Raw genomic sequence first — 15,769 nt, forward strand, 5'->3', positions numbered from 1 at the left:
AGGTCAAGCTGTAAGAGGCATGTGGAAAGACAGACCCACACTCTGCCCATACATTGCTCCAGAGCACCGTGATGCAACAGCAGTGTGTGTTGAAGTGCTAAAGGGCTAGAATGCGTTCTGTCTGTACATGACCATGGCTAGATGACTCATCCTGTGTCAACAAACTGTCTCTCTCTCTCTATCTTTCTCTCTCTCTCTCTCTTTGGCAAAGACAGAGAGGAAAGAAATGGATGAAATATGGGAGGTTCAGCCAAGGTGTAGGGAGACAGGGAAAGATATGAAGGGAGAGAAGAAGAAAATAAATGATGTAGAGAGAAACTGACTGGAGGGATAGGGAGGGAGAAGGAGAGATGACATTGGGAAAGAGACACAATTTCTTGGCTTATTATTGTGTGAGTGAAGAGCGAGTCAACCGGCGTTTCCTTCCCTATATTCCTTCAGTAGTCGCGTGCAATCACAACAAGAAAATTGGCTATGTGGAGCTTGACATTGCAATATAGCCTGGATCGATTTCCTAGCAAAACAAAAACAAATGTAGAGCCAAATAAGAAGGGCTTTAATACTTCAACCTAGAACCCTAGAATTGGGACCAACATGGGGTCAGACATGGAATCAAGAGTAAAATAACCAACATGACCCCCAAACATCACTGCTACAAACCAATTTAGAAGATACACGGGCATCAAATATGAGACACAGGTACGATAGGCCTACTATGATCATGACTCGTGTTACTGATTTTTACACAGCTCATCCACCCACTGATAGGCAATATTATATTATATTATATATATTATATGTCTTGCTATAGACTGTTCCTCTGCCACAAATAGCATGTTACAGAAACCACTGTGATTCTGCACAGTAGCTACAGTTATTTGAGTTTTTTGAGATTTACCGGAGAAGTGGCTTAATTTAAATCAATATCGAGATGACCTTCAGCGATCATCATGAACTAAAATGAACTATTTCTGCCATCCAGTGCCACACATGGGAATGCCCGGCCAATGCGCCCCTCCACATTGAATGCTGGGCAAATAAAGCGGTCCTGTAAGACAAAAGTAGGGCACAACCATCATCTGTTAATCATACCGTGTGTATTTCTGCCCCGCACTTATTTATTTATAAATGGGCCAGGGCCAGAGATTACTCATGCCCTGTTATTGCTATCGTGTGTGTGTGTGTGTGTGTGTATGTGTGTGTGTGTGTGATCTGATTTTTACTATCTTGTTGGATTCAAATGTCCCAAAACTAACAGTGTCCACTTGTGAGGACTGCTTGCTGGATCTCATTAGGATAATGGCTCAGTTTAGGAGTGGGGATTAGGATTAGAGCAAGGGTTATAATAAAGATAAAAGTAAGTAAAGGTAAGGGTTAAGGTCAGGCTTGTAGTGGTGGGGTTTAACACTTGAATATATTATGTAAATCTAATGGTGTACCATACCATACTCATGTGTGTGTGTGTGTATGTGTGTTTGTGCATGCACATTAGGGTTAGGACATAAGGGCATGTGTGCATACAAAAACCCCAGATAGTTTCAGTAGCTGACACCCGTGATTCTCCTGAGCACAGACTTGGGACATTGCAGACGCAATGGAAAACATCGGTCCTGGTGAAGTAGCTGAAAAACAGGAGTCAGGCTTGTGTTGCATCATCACTTTTACAGCCAAGCTTCATTTGCGGAGCTGCCTGTCACCCACACAGCAGGTGTGCATGCTGAGTCAGAGGGAGGGAGGGAGAGAGAGAGAGAGAGAGAGTGAGAGGAGTCTCTGAGGGCAGACTGTATGGAATGTTACCCTTTGGCTAGAAGTAGGTGTACAGAAACATGAGGGAAGGTGATTTGGCGCGTGTCTGGGAGTATATGCATTTGTCTGTGTGTGTGTGTGTGTGAGTGTCTTTTTTGAGGAGGGGTTAAAATGATAGTATGAAACAGAGTAGCGCAAGTGGTATAGATGAAGATATGGAGGTGATTTTGTGTGCGAGCATGTATATGTGTGTGTGTGTGCGGTGGGGATGGGGATGGGGCGGGGTGGTGTTTGTTGAAGAGATTGGGGAGAAAGGGGGAAAGAGAAATAAAAGGAGGTGTGTGTGGGATAAAAGCGATTAGAGCAGGGAGGTGGGGAATTGTCTGCGGGGTGAGGTTTGACGAGAATCGAGGGATCGCAAGAGAGGTGGAAGAGCAAGAGGAATGCGAGGGAAGGAGGAGGCGTCAGGGTTGGAGAAACGGTGGAGAAAGGATATGAGAAGAGACAGAGAAAGGGGGGGAGGTGAGAGGAGGGGCGCTTGGAGAGAGAGAACAGTAAACGGGTGATCGAGGTAGAGGAGGAAGAAAATGGGGCGACAGAGAAGGTGCAGAGGAGGAGAGGCAGAGAGGAGAGAGCGAGAAATTAAACTAAACTAAAAACTACAAATAATAATTTTATTTGTTCCCTTTTCCACAATCAGCCCATTTTCCTGAGCATATTACACCAAAATATCATATATTTCGATATTTTGGCTGGACAGCATTGCGAATATTGAATTTTGGATATTAAGCCGATGTGAAACACTATTTGGTGCGAGTTGAAGCCACATTCACATTTTAAACCCTAATTGAAGCTTTTTTTCCCTTGGGGGGTTGGTAGGTTGGAGAGAGAGAAATGGGTTAGGTAATGGGTGACATCACATTGGTAGACTCCCTGAACTGATTAATGGTCTTTTATATGTGGGCTGGAAGTGGGGTTAGTGTTTATTGCAATATGGTGTGTGCGTGTGTATGGGGAGGGAGGGGGGGGGTGAGGGTCATATGTTAAGTGTGCATGGAGGCTGGGCTGTGAAATGCTCTGTTGCGCTATGTCTTGATCCAAGTTTGAGCAACTCTATATATATGAGACTGTATATGTTTATGCGTTGTAATCATCTGGAATAAAAAGTCTTATCTGTGTGTGTGTGTGTGTGTGTGTGTGTGTGTGTGTGTGTGTGTTGTAGGTGCTCGGTTGGATCCGTAATGGGGAGTCCATGCTGAACGCTGGTCTGATCACAGCCAGTTCATTACAAGAGGCCGAACAGCTGCAGAAGGAGCACGAGCAATTCCAACATGCCATAGAGGTAAAAAAAAAAATCCATTCACTTCTTGTGTGTTGTCCATGTGCTTTGTACTATGGGACGAGGTAATGATCTCACACCAGGAGTCAGCCATCTTTAATCACCTGGTTCATTCGCCCATTTTTCACTTCCAGTTGCGTATTTTCCTTCCTTTTTCCGCCCTCTATCGTCTTCCCCTTCTTCATGTGTGTCTTGATTCAGCTCTTTACTCCCCCGCCTCTCCCTTTTACCCCCCCCCTCCTTCACCTCCATTCTTCATCTCCCTTCTCTCTCATCCTCCACCACCTCTGCATCTCCTTGATTCCCACTGTTCCCCCTCATCCCTCAACCTTTTGCCTCTCCGAAGCTCTTTAAAATGCGGGTCCACGCCTGATGTTTGCGTTGCCTCCCGTCCTCATCACCAGTCACACATGAAATGGAATTATGAATAACTTGTATCTCTCCCTCTTTCTCTCTTTCTTTCTTCTCTCTCTCTCTCCCTCTCTCTGCTTACCTCCCTTCTTCACGTCCTTTCTCCCTTTACCACTGATTATGCGGGGCACATCTCCTTTGAACTCTCTCGAGCCTGGCTCATTTTAATGCAGGCCTGTACCTGACCTACTTCTATAGAGCTCACATACACACACACACACACACACACACACACACAAAGACGCACACCCAGGAGACAAGCTCTGTTTATGATTATTACTTTAATTTCACCATGCATATTGTATGTGCGGCTGGAATTTTCATATGCACGCTATAACCGAAGTCCCTAATACACAAAATGGGTCCAGTGTGACGAGAGTAGTTCCAGTTCCTTTTCATCCTCCTCTCCTCTCCTCCATCCATCCTTCCTTTCATCCCCTGCTCCTCTCCTCCTTGAGCGTGCCCTACTGGTGCCGCAGAGGGGGAAAAACGTCACCAAACCCTTCGTTCTTCCTTTATCTCCCTCTGCTTTCCTTCCTTAAAGTGCTCTACTCCAGTGACGGAGCAGAAGCCCTTCCCCGGGCTAACCACCATGACACAAAAATTACCAGATACCGTCTCGTTTTTTTTGTTGTTGTTTTTTTTTTTTTTTGCCGCCCTATCTCGTTTCCTCTCCAGAGTGCTCGCTGCAGGCCGATCTGTGTGACACGGCTATAATCAGACACTGTATTTATTTATTTTGCCGTGTCTCCGTTGCTCTCCAGCCCCTTTCCTCCCCGCCAGACTGAAGCTGAAGCCTTATTTCCAAAGCAATCATTGAGACACAGAGACTCGACTAACTCTTGAATTCATTCCCCCACCCCACCCCTTCTCTCCCCCGTGTAGAAAACCCACCAGAGTGCGCTGCAGGTGCAGCAGAAGGCTGAGGCCTTGCTCCAGGCCAACCACTACGACATGGACATGATCAGAGACTGCGCAGAAAAGGTAGCGCTCTCTTACGGTGTCACATATCTCAGTGTAAAGCTTTGTGAAATCGTCTAAAATACACTTGTTGCTGTAGCTGGAAGTGGTAAACTCATTTGTCCTGTTTGATGTGAAGGTGGCAGACCACTGGCAGCAGCTGATGCTGAAGATGGAGGACAGGCTCAAGCTGGTCAACGCTTCCGTTGCCTTCTACAAGACCTCCGAACAGGTACTTGTGTGTTTGCATATGTGAGTGTGTGTGTGTATGTGTGTAAAAGCTGTGAGAATTCTTGCTCAGCTGTACCTGATGAGTCCTGACAGGTGAGAGTTTATGGGGTTTTTTTTGGTTATTTTTTTATTTTGGGATCTGGCTCAAACAGGTGTTTTGAGTGTTGCTAGCGAATTCAGAGCATGAGTATCTGAAAGAACAGGACTGGTGTTGGATTATGGGAATTAAACTCTCCTCTGTGTATATCTGTGTTCATATATCAGTGTGCAGTGACCTGGAAAGTCTGGACCTGGACTATGAGAAAAAAATAGAAGTGGTTAGGGATGCATTAAAGGAATTTGTAATAGTTGGAGTATAAGAGAGAAGACCGCTGTTGCATTAGGGGAGCAGGAGTTTGATGTTTATCTGTGTTCCAGGTGTGCAGCGTGTTGGAAAGCCTGGAGCAGGAGTACAAGAGAGAAGAGGACTGGTGCGGTGGCGCTGATAAGCTGGGCCCCAACAGCGAGTCGGACCACGTCACTCCCATGATCAGCAAGCACCTGGAGCAGAAAGAGGCCTTCCTCAAGGTGAGAGAGACAGACAGGGGAAAACATTAGAAGCATTATCTGTCAATTAGGGATGGGACGATATATCGAAATTCAATGTATCGCAATGCAAAAATGTGACAATACGTATCGTGGGGCCGAAAGATTTATCGCAATGTTAGCTCCATGTTATCCTGCTGTAGTAATCACAAATGAGACGGCTTGACCATCACAATTTCACAAGCTCTCCATCCAAATGATTTTATTTGCACTTTGTAGTGATATTTTAAAATGTTGTTTACATTCTAGCGAGCCAGTGCCATTGCTAGAAGCCATTGTGCCATTGAGCCATTGTGGCTCAGAAATAAACATAATTCTGCAGTCTGACTTTGTTGTCAACAGACTTCATTTTTGACAACAAAGTATGACAGTAAACAACAAAGTATTAAGTTTAGTATTGAATTGTGAACCCCATATCGCATATTGAATCGTATCATAAGATACGCATGTCGTCCCATCCCTACTGTCAGTACATTTTCAGTATTGATCATTTCATCTGTTGTGCTGGATGCTGAATGATATCCCAAAGATAATTCCTTTTTCGTATCCTATTGCTTTACTTGAAGGAATGTTTTGACTTTTTGGCTCCTTTTAAGAGCCTTGTGAATGAAATCAGAGTATCAAGTAACATCTCTCCTCCCTCTGTATATTGCCAGGCCTGTACGTTAGCCAGGCGTAATGCTGATGTGTTCCTGAAGTACCTGCACAGAAACAGCGTCAACATGCCCGGCATGCTGTCCCACGTCAAAGCTCCCGAGACACAGGTCAAGAGTAAGTAATCAATAATCACTTTTATAGATGCTGTATCTTGTCATCACCAGCCAGTGCAATAGAAACGTATTCAGCCTTTTGTCTGGTTCTTCACAGTATTTTTGGAGTTTTTATCCCTTTAAACTCTGTCTTTACCTGTACAAGTAGAATTGACTTCAGCATCCGTTTCCAATGATATCAAATATGTCTGGCAAGCTAACAGGGAAACAAGGATTATAAGAATCATAATAGGATTTTGTATTGCATTGGATTATCTTGCCAGACATTTTGAATCAACTTGTTTATCTTCTTGTGTTCTTGCCAGACATCTTGAGTAATTTACTACCTGCTTACTTAACTGTTTCCATCCCCTATTTGTTACGTTCTTCACAGTATTATAAATTCATTGAGACTTTCAATATGTTCCTGCATAATGTTGACTTGATAAACAAACATGTTAATTATTTACTGCGCTCTTGTGTGTGTGTGTGTGTTTATCAGACATCTTGAATGAGTTGCTGCAGAGAGAGAACAGAGTGCTCCACTTCTGGACCATGAGGAAGAGGAGGCTGGACCAGTGCCAGCAATACGTGGTGTTTGAACGCAGCGCCAAGCAGGTGTGTGTGTGTGTGTGTGTGTGTGTGTGTGTGTACGCTGGCCAGGATCAGCAGCAAGAGGAACATAAGGCTAAGCAGATCAGTGTCATTCTGTTCACTAGTCGACTGAGTTAACTAGAACAGAATGAAGCCTTCTCAGTGTCAGAGGATTGCTCCCCATTTCAACTGGAACTGACTCAACAAACACACACACACACGCCGCTTACATCTTGTTTTGCTGCTCTTTTTTAAGCCAAACACGCCGTCGCTTTAGTGTTCCCCGTGTTCCTCTGTCCCTCTGCTTTTTTATTCCTCAGCAACGATGCTGTGCGAATGTATTGGAAGTGATGGAGGCTGGCAGGCGCGTTCAACAATGACAGCCCTAAAGACAGCTGTGATTATGTGACCCAATAAACTTCGGCACTGAGCTTATTACAGAGCGTTGCCAAGCATATGTTTCCAACCACCCATTTTCTCCCTCAGACAGTACTGATTGGAAAAAAATGCCTCTCCAGGAACATTTGAAGCTCTGGGCTCGAGACTGTAAAACTTTTCGGAGTTTTAGGCCTAGTTCTGATCTAGGATGATAAGTCAGGTCACATGACTGTATACTTCACTCTGACTTGAAAGGCAAACAGGCCTCAGATCAGCAACTGTTCTAAGATACAAGAATGCCGTGGATAGTTTGGGCATTGCCGTTTCCAGCTGGGATCCCTCCACATTCCTGCTTTATTGGTCATTGCTAAGAAACTGAGCTTTTGGAATATTGTGTTTCATCATAGCTTTGATGCAAAATTGTTGTGTATTTGCAGCCAGAAATTCTCAGTTTTAGAGTCCACGGCACAACCTGGACAAACTCTCAAAGTTAAAATGAGGCTCTGTCTGAAATAAATATGAGGCAGTGTGCTCCCTCTTGTGGCATAAGGATAGCACAGCACAGGCACAGGGGAGCGCACCCGGCCAATAAAATCCGATGACATCAGATGTTTCTAGGACACGGCTATTCTAGGGCTATCCAGGTTTTATCCCCCGGGCCCAAACTCTTCTAGGTCTTGTCTTCTCACAGTTTGACTGGACCAGTTATGCCACTGTTGGCCAATGAGGTCCCTCACCTGCAGGCCCAGTTATGAAGAACTACACGAGGAAGAATGATAACTAAGTAGGACCCTGGAAATTTACGGAATAACTGGAATAACTGGAAATCTGGGATTGAATAACTTTGAGAAGTAGGAATTCTAGGTTGCTGTATGCTTGTAAGGGATTTTGTGCAGAAGTGTAAGGCGTGTGTGAGAGTGTGTGTGTGTCAGTTGCTTTATCTGCATGTTCCAGCGTGTTCACATTCACATTAACTTATGCTGATATGTGTCTGTGTCAGCAAGAAACTAAACTCAGAATAACTAATTCCCTGTATCATATTGTTGTTTCTGCAGCTCCTTAATTGCAACTACAATTATGATGATTCATGAATACTAACTTGAAACTGAATTTCTCTGAATACGATTAAGGACATCTGAGTAAAATTGAGAGGGAGTGATTAATACAAACTATGAAATGCATAATTTGTTATCCTTGTTGGATTTTGAAACCAAACAATGGAAAAAACAACACTGCGTTAAATCCCCACCAATCCCCGTTTGAAGAAACAGTCCACTGGATAGGAGTGTAGGTTAAATCCCTATATAAATGTAAATGTGCTGACTCAGTCATCGCTCCTCTCCTCAGGCGCTGGAGTGGATCCACGACACCGGAGAGTTTTACCTGTCCACGCACACTTCCACCGGCTCCAGCATCCACCACACACAGGAGCTGCTGAAAGAGCACGAAGACTTCCAGATCACAGCCAAGGTGTGTGTGTGTGTGTGTGTATATGTCTGTGCATGTGTGTGAGAGAGTGTGTCTATTTGTTGTGTTGTGTTGTATGCTTGCACAGTCCTGCACTCTGCTGTGAGGCCCATTCCCAGGGCAGCGCATTGTCCTCTCTGCCGGTTGCTGTGTCACTGTTATTGTGTTGTAGAACAAGCTATTGTATCCATCAAACAACACACCAATCCCTAACTCTCTCTCTCTCTCTCTCTCTGTCTCTCCCCCCCCCCTCCCCCCGCCGCTTTTCTTTCCCCGTCTTTCTCCGCTGGCTCTCCGCCGACAGCAAACCAAAGAGCGGGTGAAGCTGCTGATCCAGCTGGCGGACGGGTTTTGTGACAAGGGCCACGCCCACGCCCTGGAGATAAAGAAATGGGTGTCCTCGGTGGACAAGCGCTACCGGGACTTCTCTCTCCGCATGGACAAATACCGGACCTGCCTGGAGACGGCGCTGGGCATATCGTCCGACTCCAACAAGGCTGTGAGTACCCGCCGTTCCAGGGATTCTCCTTTTGAAAAATCCCCAAAAGAGGACAAATATCAGATCTATTATTCTCCATTCATTTTGAGGAGGAGGCTAAGAGAGAGCGGACACATTGCACTTTTCATTTTTGAGACGCACCGGCTCTCGACATACACTGAAAGGTCCCCGCCCGCTGTCACGGCTCCGCATGACATAATCTCTCTGTCTTCCCAGAGTAAAGATCTACAACTGGACATCATCCCGGCCAGCGCCCCGGGGTCAGAGGTCAAGCTGAGGGATGCCGCCCACGAGCTCAACGAGGAGAAGAGGAAGTCGGCGCGGAGGAAAGAGTGAGTGAAACACAGACATTTGACTGGCACACACAATCTGCTCAGGAGTGAAGATATATCACAGGGTTCCTATACGCAGGTCTGGAAAAAAATGCCCGGAGAAATAATTCAAACATTTCCAGCAAAAGTACAGAAAGATATTGCTCAGGGCCGATAGTTGTAGACCCACTGTTCTTTCACATATGGTGATTATTGTTATGAAGAATAATCTTCAGCGATAGTGTAGAGTTGACAATCATATTGCCCAGCGTATGTCAGCATATATCGTACTGAACACTTTGAGATGTTCAAATGCAGTCAAGTGTGTAAAAAAGAATGGAATTATGGAATTTATGGGCGAAACAGAGCAGCGAGGTTCCTTGTGAGCAATTCTCACTAAATCTGTTTGAGTGTCCCTGGTGCTGTATGGCATATCTAATGAGTTTTATATGGGTTTTGAGAGTTTCTACAGTGGAGAGCCCATGAAAAGCCCTTAAATTGCATATGTTTACAAGCCATAAGCAGACATTATCAATAAATTAAACACAGGAAAGAGTGAGTTCTAATACATATGCATGATAGAGCATTAAATTAGCCTCCAGAATACTGTTTACATCACCACCTATTGTAATGGCACTCTGTATGCTATTGTAAGTCAAAAGATAAAAGCCACGAATCTTCTCTGTGCTCTCAACTTAGTATTTTATCTGTAATATTAATGCATATTCATCTTCCTGCCACGCGTTCTTATTTGACGTGTTAAACTTCAAAACCATCGACAACAGAGGCAGAATAACGAGTCTGTTAAAAGTGAACGTTTAGCTTTCAGAACCTGTTCCTGTTTTCCCTGGGGTTCTGTGTTTGAGCTGTTGTTTTCTGTGTGCTGTGATAGCTTCATAATCAGATCATGCTATATTTGTGTAATACTGTAGTACAGCATGCCATCACAAGCTACCTTCAAAGAGTTTTACAGACTTATGCTTATTTCAAAAGCTACAGCAGAAGTAGAAAAACATGTAGAGGCAATTAAGCAGAGTCAAAGAAACTGTTAGTCTCTTTTGATGCTTCGGTTTCACACTAGGGGTGAAATGTTTGATAAGCCCTTTTTAATTAGTTGTTCTACCTCCTCAGCTTTGTTTATTTTATGAAAATACAATAAAACTTATAATAAAGCGCATACTGGAAAAGAGGTTTATTCTGATCTTCGGTTTCCCCTGAGGACTCATTTCGTTACCTGAAAACATCTATCTTGGGGTTATTTTTATTTTGATAAGTAGACCAAACCATGTTGGGGATCCACTCTTCTCACAATGCGCATTTCCTTCCAGATTTATAATGGCTGAGCTGATTCAAACAGAGAAAGCCTACGTCAGAGACCTACGAGAGTGTATGGATGTAAGTATTGTAGTGGAAACGCACACACACACACACACACCTGGAGAAGTGTTTGGTTAGAAGCACTGGTCCTGTTCACACAGTCAGGAGTGGAAAACACAAAGTGAAAAAATAGATCTGATTACAGTACACAGCACCACATAGTACTCACAACAGGCAGGCAGCAAAGCATGTCAGTGGGACTGTACAACCAGATGAAGTGATAGTTCTCACTTCCCACTACTTCCGTCTTCACTGAAAATACCGTTAGGCAGATTAGACTGCTTCTATTTTTGGCTGGGAATCAATGAGTGTGTCACATTCAGACCAATATCTTTATTTCTGTGAAAGGCTTATTTGATTTATGCAAAACAGGGTAATGTTTAAAGTCTCGGTGAGCTGCAGATAGAGGCGTGAGATCCAGACGGGTCTTTAAATTAGAACCACTTGACTAACTCTTAATGCTCCAGTATGTGTTTCATAAAATATCTGTATCTCAGGAACCGAATACTGAATTAAACTATGTATGGCGGTGATCCGTGATCCAAAATGAGCTGAGGCAGGCACTGACAGGTTTTCTGTGTATTTTAATTAGTTCTGCTGTGGTGTGTGTTTCTCCAGACGTACCTGTGGGAGATGACCAGCGGTGTGGAGGAGATTCCTCCCGGCATCGTCAACAAAGAGCACATCATCTTCGGCAACATGCAGGACCTCTACGAGTTTCATCACAAGTCAGTAGAGTGGAAAGTTGTGTATATAGTAATGATTCCCTTTCATGCATTCAATAATTGCACACTAGCACAGCATGATCCTTGATGCAGTTGAAACATGGATTTTGCAAAAGAAAGCACAGTTTATTTAGAATTTGTGATTTTATGCAAAGTGTCAAAATAAAAACAATGCCGCAGCCTGCACTAGAACCAAAGATGAGACTAAAACAGGGATGGTCTTGGATCTAAAACCTAAATTACCCATCCGCCACTGCTGCGAAACATTACAGTGGAACCACTGGTCTGTATTGGAATATATTTTGGTGGCATTAATTTACCCAGGAATGGTGAATGTGCACAATTGTTCCCCAACTTCCTATAGTTCCTCCTTTAATTTTGTGTCTGTCTCTGTACAGTATCTTCCTGAAGGAGCTGGAGAAGTACGAGCAGTTGCCAGAAGACGTGGGCCATTGTTTCGTCACCTGGGTAAGAGGACTTCGAGTCGAAAAATGGCAAAACATAATCTTAAAATATATAGATATATATTTTTTGTCCATGTAACCATGTCCAAATGAGGGGTTTCATTCCAAAACATCATATATTCATTTGGGGAAAAAATTCTATTATTTCAATGTCAGTATTTCAGAAACACAGGAGAATTTCATAAACAAACAAAACTTAAATGGCAACCAATAATGGCCTGCACTTTCATGCCAACAATCATTTTGTTAAGTGCTAGGGTCAATTTCTTTCAAATGGTAGATATCTTATTTTGGAATGAAACTCTAATATAGGCATCTAGGTCTCTTCATCAATCTTGTGAGTAAAGTATCGATGTTGTTTCTCCTGTTCAGGCTGATAAGTTCCAGATGTATGTGAACTACTGTAAGAACAAGCCGGACTCCACTCAGCTCATCCTGGAGCATGCTGGACCCTACTTTGATGTAAGTAACTATCAATACTGCTAGACTTTAGATAACTCAAGATAAACCGAGATGATGCTTGATCGATTAAACCCATTAGATGAACAGTCACTCATACAAGTTTAGTTTACAGATATATGATGCTGTCACATTTTGCAATCTAAATGCAAATGTGAATGCAATTCTAGAAAGTAGAGATAGTGAACTTTCAGCTGATGTATAACATTCACTGTCCAAACCATTTGGTTTGACAATACAAATGAAACCACATTGACTGTTCAACAATTCCCTTTGAGCTCTCACATTTTTTCTTCAAGGCTTCAGTTATAGTTTGAACACAGTGTGAATTATGACGACCTCAGCTTGTGTAAGACTTGTGTGTTTGTCTTCTGGATTTACAGGAGATCCAGCAAAGGCATCGTCTTGCCAACTCCATCTCCTCTTACCTGATCAAACCAGTCCAGAGAATCACCAAGTACCAGCTGCTTCTCAAGGTACAAGGTTCAGCATTGTTTTCGATTTGCAAGTGGACGGTGGGATTTAAATGTACAAATGTAACATGTGCAAGGAAGAGATGCAACTCTCTCTCTCTCTCTCTCTCTCTCTCTCTCTCTCTCTCTCTCTCTCTCTTTCCCTCTCTCTGTGTTTTCTGCTGTAGGAGTTGCTGACATGCTGTGAGGAAGGTAAAGGAGAGATCAAGGACGGTCTGGAGGTGATGCTCAGTGTCCCCAAGAGAGCCAACGATGCCATGCACCTCTCCATGCTGGATGGTGTGTACACACACACACACACACACACACACACACACACACACACCTACCTCCCCTACTCATTCGACTCACAACATTAGGTTCTCTGGTGTACACTTGTAAAGTCATCCAGCAGTTTGGAGTAAACAAAAATGAACAAATTTGGAAATGAGTAAGTCACTGAGTGTGTTCTAGTCTGCCATTGATTGAAATTTCATTTTGGTTATGTTTGTGAATTAGAATCACGTTGAGGACAAATTACTCAGCCATGAGTCAGCCGTAACTATTTCATTTTACTCGTCTCTTTTTGGCACCCACACACACACACACTTGCTCGCATGCAAACACCCCTAAATTCCTCTTCTCTCCTCTCTCTTCTCTCTTCTCTCTTCGCTGCCTCAGGGTTTGATGGGAACATCGACTCCCAGGGAGAGCTGATCCTCCAGGATTCCTTCCAGGTTTGGGATCCCAAGACTCTGATCCGGAAGGGCCGCGACCGGCACCTCTTCCTCTTCGAGATGTCGCTGGTCTTCAGCAAGGAGGTGAAGGACTCCAACGGGCGCAGCAAGTACCTCTACAAGAGCAAGCTCTTTGTAAGTAATTTACTACTTTACGGACTCTTACCTTGTAATGTTTGTTCCCCAGGGTTTAGGCTGTTTCTGCACCGATTAAGGCAATTGAGAAGAAAATGTAATTAAGGAACGATGGTTTCACACGTCGTTTGTTTTTAGTCTAGGTACATGTTTGTTTGCAGGTTATTGCTTCTCTTGAGATTAAAAGTGCATTGACTGTGCACTCTCTGTTTAGTCTTTCATCTAATTGTGCTGCTATGTTTTTGTTTTGTTTTTTCCCCCGTAGACGTCAGAACTCGGGGTGACGGAGCACGTGGAGGGAGACCCCTGCAAGTTCGCCCTCTGGGTGGGCAGGACCCCCACCTCTGACAACAAGATCGTCCTCAAGGTATGATCATGTGATACTGACAGTGATGATGAATAATGCTTTTTTCTTTTTTCTTATCATGAAAATGATTGCACACTGACCTTGTACAAACAAAGTGATGAGAAATTGAAGCAACAAGCCAACAATTTTAAACAGTGGAGAAGCGTAAATAGTAGGGATGGGACGATATGCTTATGTTAGAATATGATTTGAAGTATGATGTGAAGTGCAGATTTATGTTTATTTCTGAGCCACAAATCATCAAATGTAAACAATTTAAAAATGTCATTACAAAGTGCAAATATTATCATTTGGATGGAGAGCTTGTGAAATTGTGATGGTCAAGCATCTCATTTGTGATTACTACAGCAGAATAAAATGGAACTAATATCATGATTCATTTTTATGCCCCAAGATACGTATTATCACATTTTTGTTTTGAGATATATTGAATTTTGGTATATCGTCCCATTCCTAGTAAATAGGCAAAGCTTCTCTAAAATGATGGTAATGCACCAGTGTAATTTTTCAAATCATTTATTTTCAGTCAATAATAATGAAATAATTATATTACTAGTTATATTATTCTGCCAAGCAATATCAATCTTAAACAGTACATAAACAACATGTTTGGTATTCGGTCAATGCGTTAATATTTCAATTAACAGTGTATGTTTGAATGAACAGGGTGTGCTTTTTTAGGATATTTTACGGCTTCTGACGTGACTCGCCAAGTTAGACCTGAGGACCGGAAATATGTGTTTTATAAGGATATATTTTTTGGCAGTTTTAGTTCTGCTCCCGGCACTGCGCTGACTTGTTAAACCGCCCCCCCCCCCCGCAGATTGAATACTCTTCTGCAGCACCGGTCAAGTTGTTTACACATAAGGAAGAGTCACCCCATGCCTGTGGTCCACCCACACTGAGTCCTACACACGGCTCCTTCTGTTCAGCCAAGAAAGGGGGGGGGGGGGGGGGTGGAGTGTTACTTTCTGCCACTTTGTCTTCTTTTCTGCTCATCAACATTAGCATAGCAGTCGGTGGGTCATAAGCCGAACTCACAAGCGACTCGCTGGTTAGCGCGCAGTGAGTCAGGACCCCATGTTTTATGCATGGTGTGTGTGTGTGAGAGAGAGAGAGAGAAAGAGAAACAGTGTGAGTCCTAGTGTATGTGTTACGGTGTGTGTGTGTGTGCTGTACAAGGTTTTATTGCATAACTGTAATGAGCATCTTAATCTGCTTCTTATGTAACACAGTAACACAGCAGCCTTGGTGCCGCTGGTTGCTAAGTGAAGGAGGAGAAGACATCGGGGGGGGGCTGTAGTCATATGCTAATTACAGTATCTACGCATTGACTGGCTGACGTAAATAAACACCAAAAATGTCCTTAGTCTCTCTGTGGATCTCCAAGTGGTCCGTAATTTCACATTTTTCTGTGTGTGTGTGTGTGTGTGTGTGTGTGTGTGTGTGTGTGTGTGTCTCTATATATTGGCGTGTGTCTAAAGCGCTGTGATTGCAGGGATCAGAGCGCTCATGCAGGCTCAGAATGGACTGTAATGACTAAATTAGACCTCACTCTGTGCTGCTGGTCAACAACTCATTCAGTCAGGTCTCATAATGAAGAGAATAGCTGGTTTCATTTTCCTTCGCTGAAGTATGTTAATGTCTAATGTTAATGCGAGCCTTTTGTGGACTTGCCTGTGTGTGTGTGTGTGTGTGTGTGTGTGTGTGTGTGAAAAAGGGGGGAAAAAAGTCCTGACTAGTTTGAACTGCTGTACACGCGAATCATATGTATGTCTGCCTG

The 15,769-nt window shown here is 43.5% G+C and overlaps 1 protein-coding gene across 2 annotated transcripts in view; it reads left to right on the plus strand.

Moving 5' to 3' along the window:
- The window catches only part of triob (trio Rho guanine nucleotide exchange factor b), an 84,006-nt gene that overhangs the window by 36,056 nt on the left and 32,181 nt on the right, over nt 1–15,769 (plus strand). For both annotated transcript variants that reach the window (XM_071539862.1, XM_071539863.1), the window contains exons 16-32: nt 2,969–3,088; nt 4,382–4,480; nt 4,596–4,688; nt 5,105–5,254; nt 5,929–6,043; nt 6,524–6,639; nt 8,341–8,463; nt 8,765–8,959; nt 9,176–9,291; nt 10,599–10,665; nt 11,266–11,375; nt 11,771–11,840; nt 12,209–12,298; nt 12,679–12,771; nt 12,936–13,047; nt 13,429–13,619; nt 13,885–13,986. In XM_071539862.1, coding sequence (XP_071395963.1) covers nt 2,969–3,088; nt 4,382–4,480; nt 4,596–4,688; nt 5,105–5,254; nt 5,929–6,043; nt 6,524–6,639; nt 8,341–8,463; nt 8,765–8,959; nt 9,176–9,291; nt 10,599–10,665; nt 11,266–11,375; nt 11,771–11,840; nt 12,209–12,298; nt 12,679–12,771; nt 12,936–13,047; nt 13,429–13,619; nt 13,885–13,986 — 1,962 coding nt within the window. The remainder of the gene's footprint in view (nt 1–2,968; nt 3,089–4,381; nt 4,481–4,595; nt 4,689–5,104; nt 5,255–5,928; nt 6,044–6,523; nt 6,640–8,340; nt 8,464–8,764; nt 8,960–9,175; nt 9,292–10,598; nt 10,666–11,265; nt 11,376–11,770; nt 11,841–12,208; nt 12,299–12,678; nt 12,772–12,935; nt 13,048–13,428; nt 13,620–13,884; nt 13,987–15,769) is intronic.

The sequence above is a fragment of the Centroberyx affinis genome, unplaced genomic scaffold, assembly GCF_046629955.1.
Source record: "Centroberyx affinis isolate AG114_WGS23_722 - 3 ecotype Tasmania unplaced genomic scaffold, CSIRO-AGI_Caff_v1 ptg003528l_1, whole genome shotgun sequence".
Lineage (NCBI taxonomy): Eukaryota > Metazoa > Chordata > Actinopteri > Beryciformes > Berycidae > Centroberyx > Centroberyx affinis.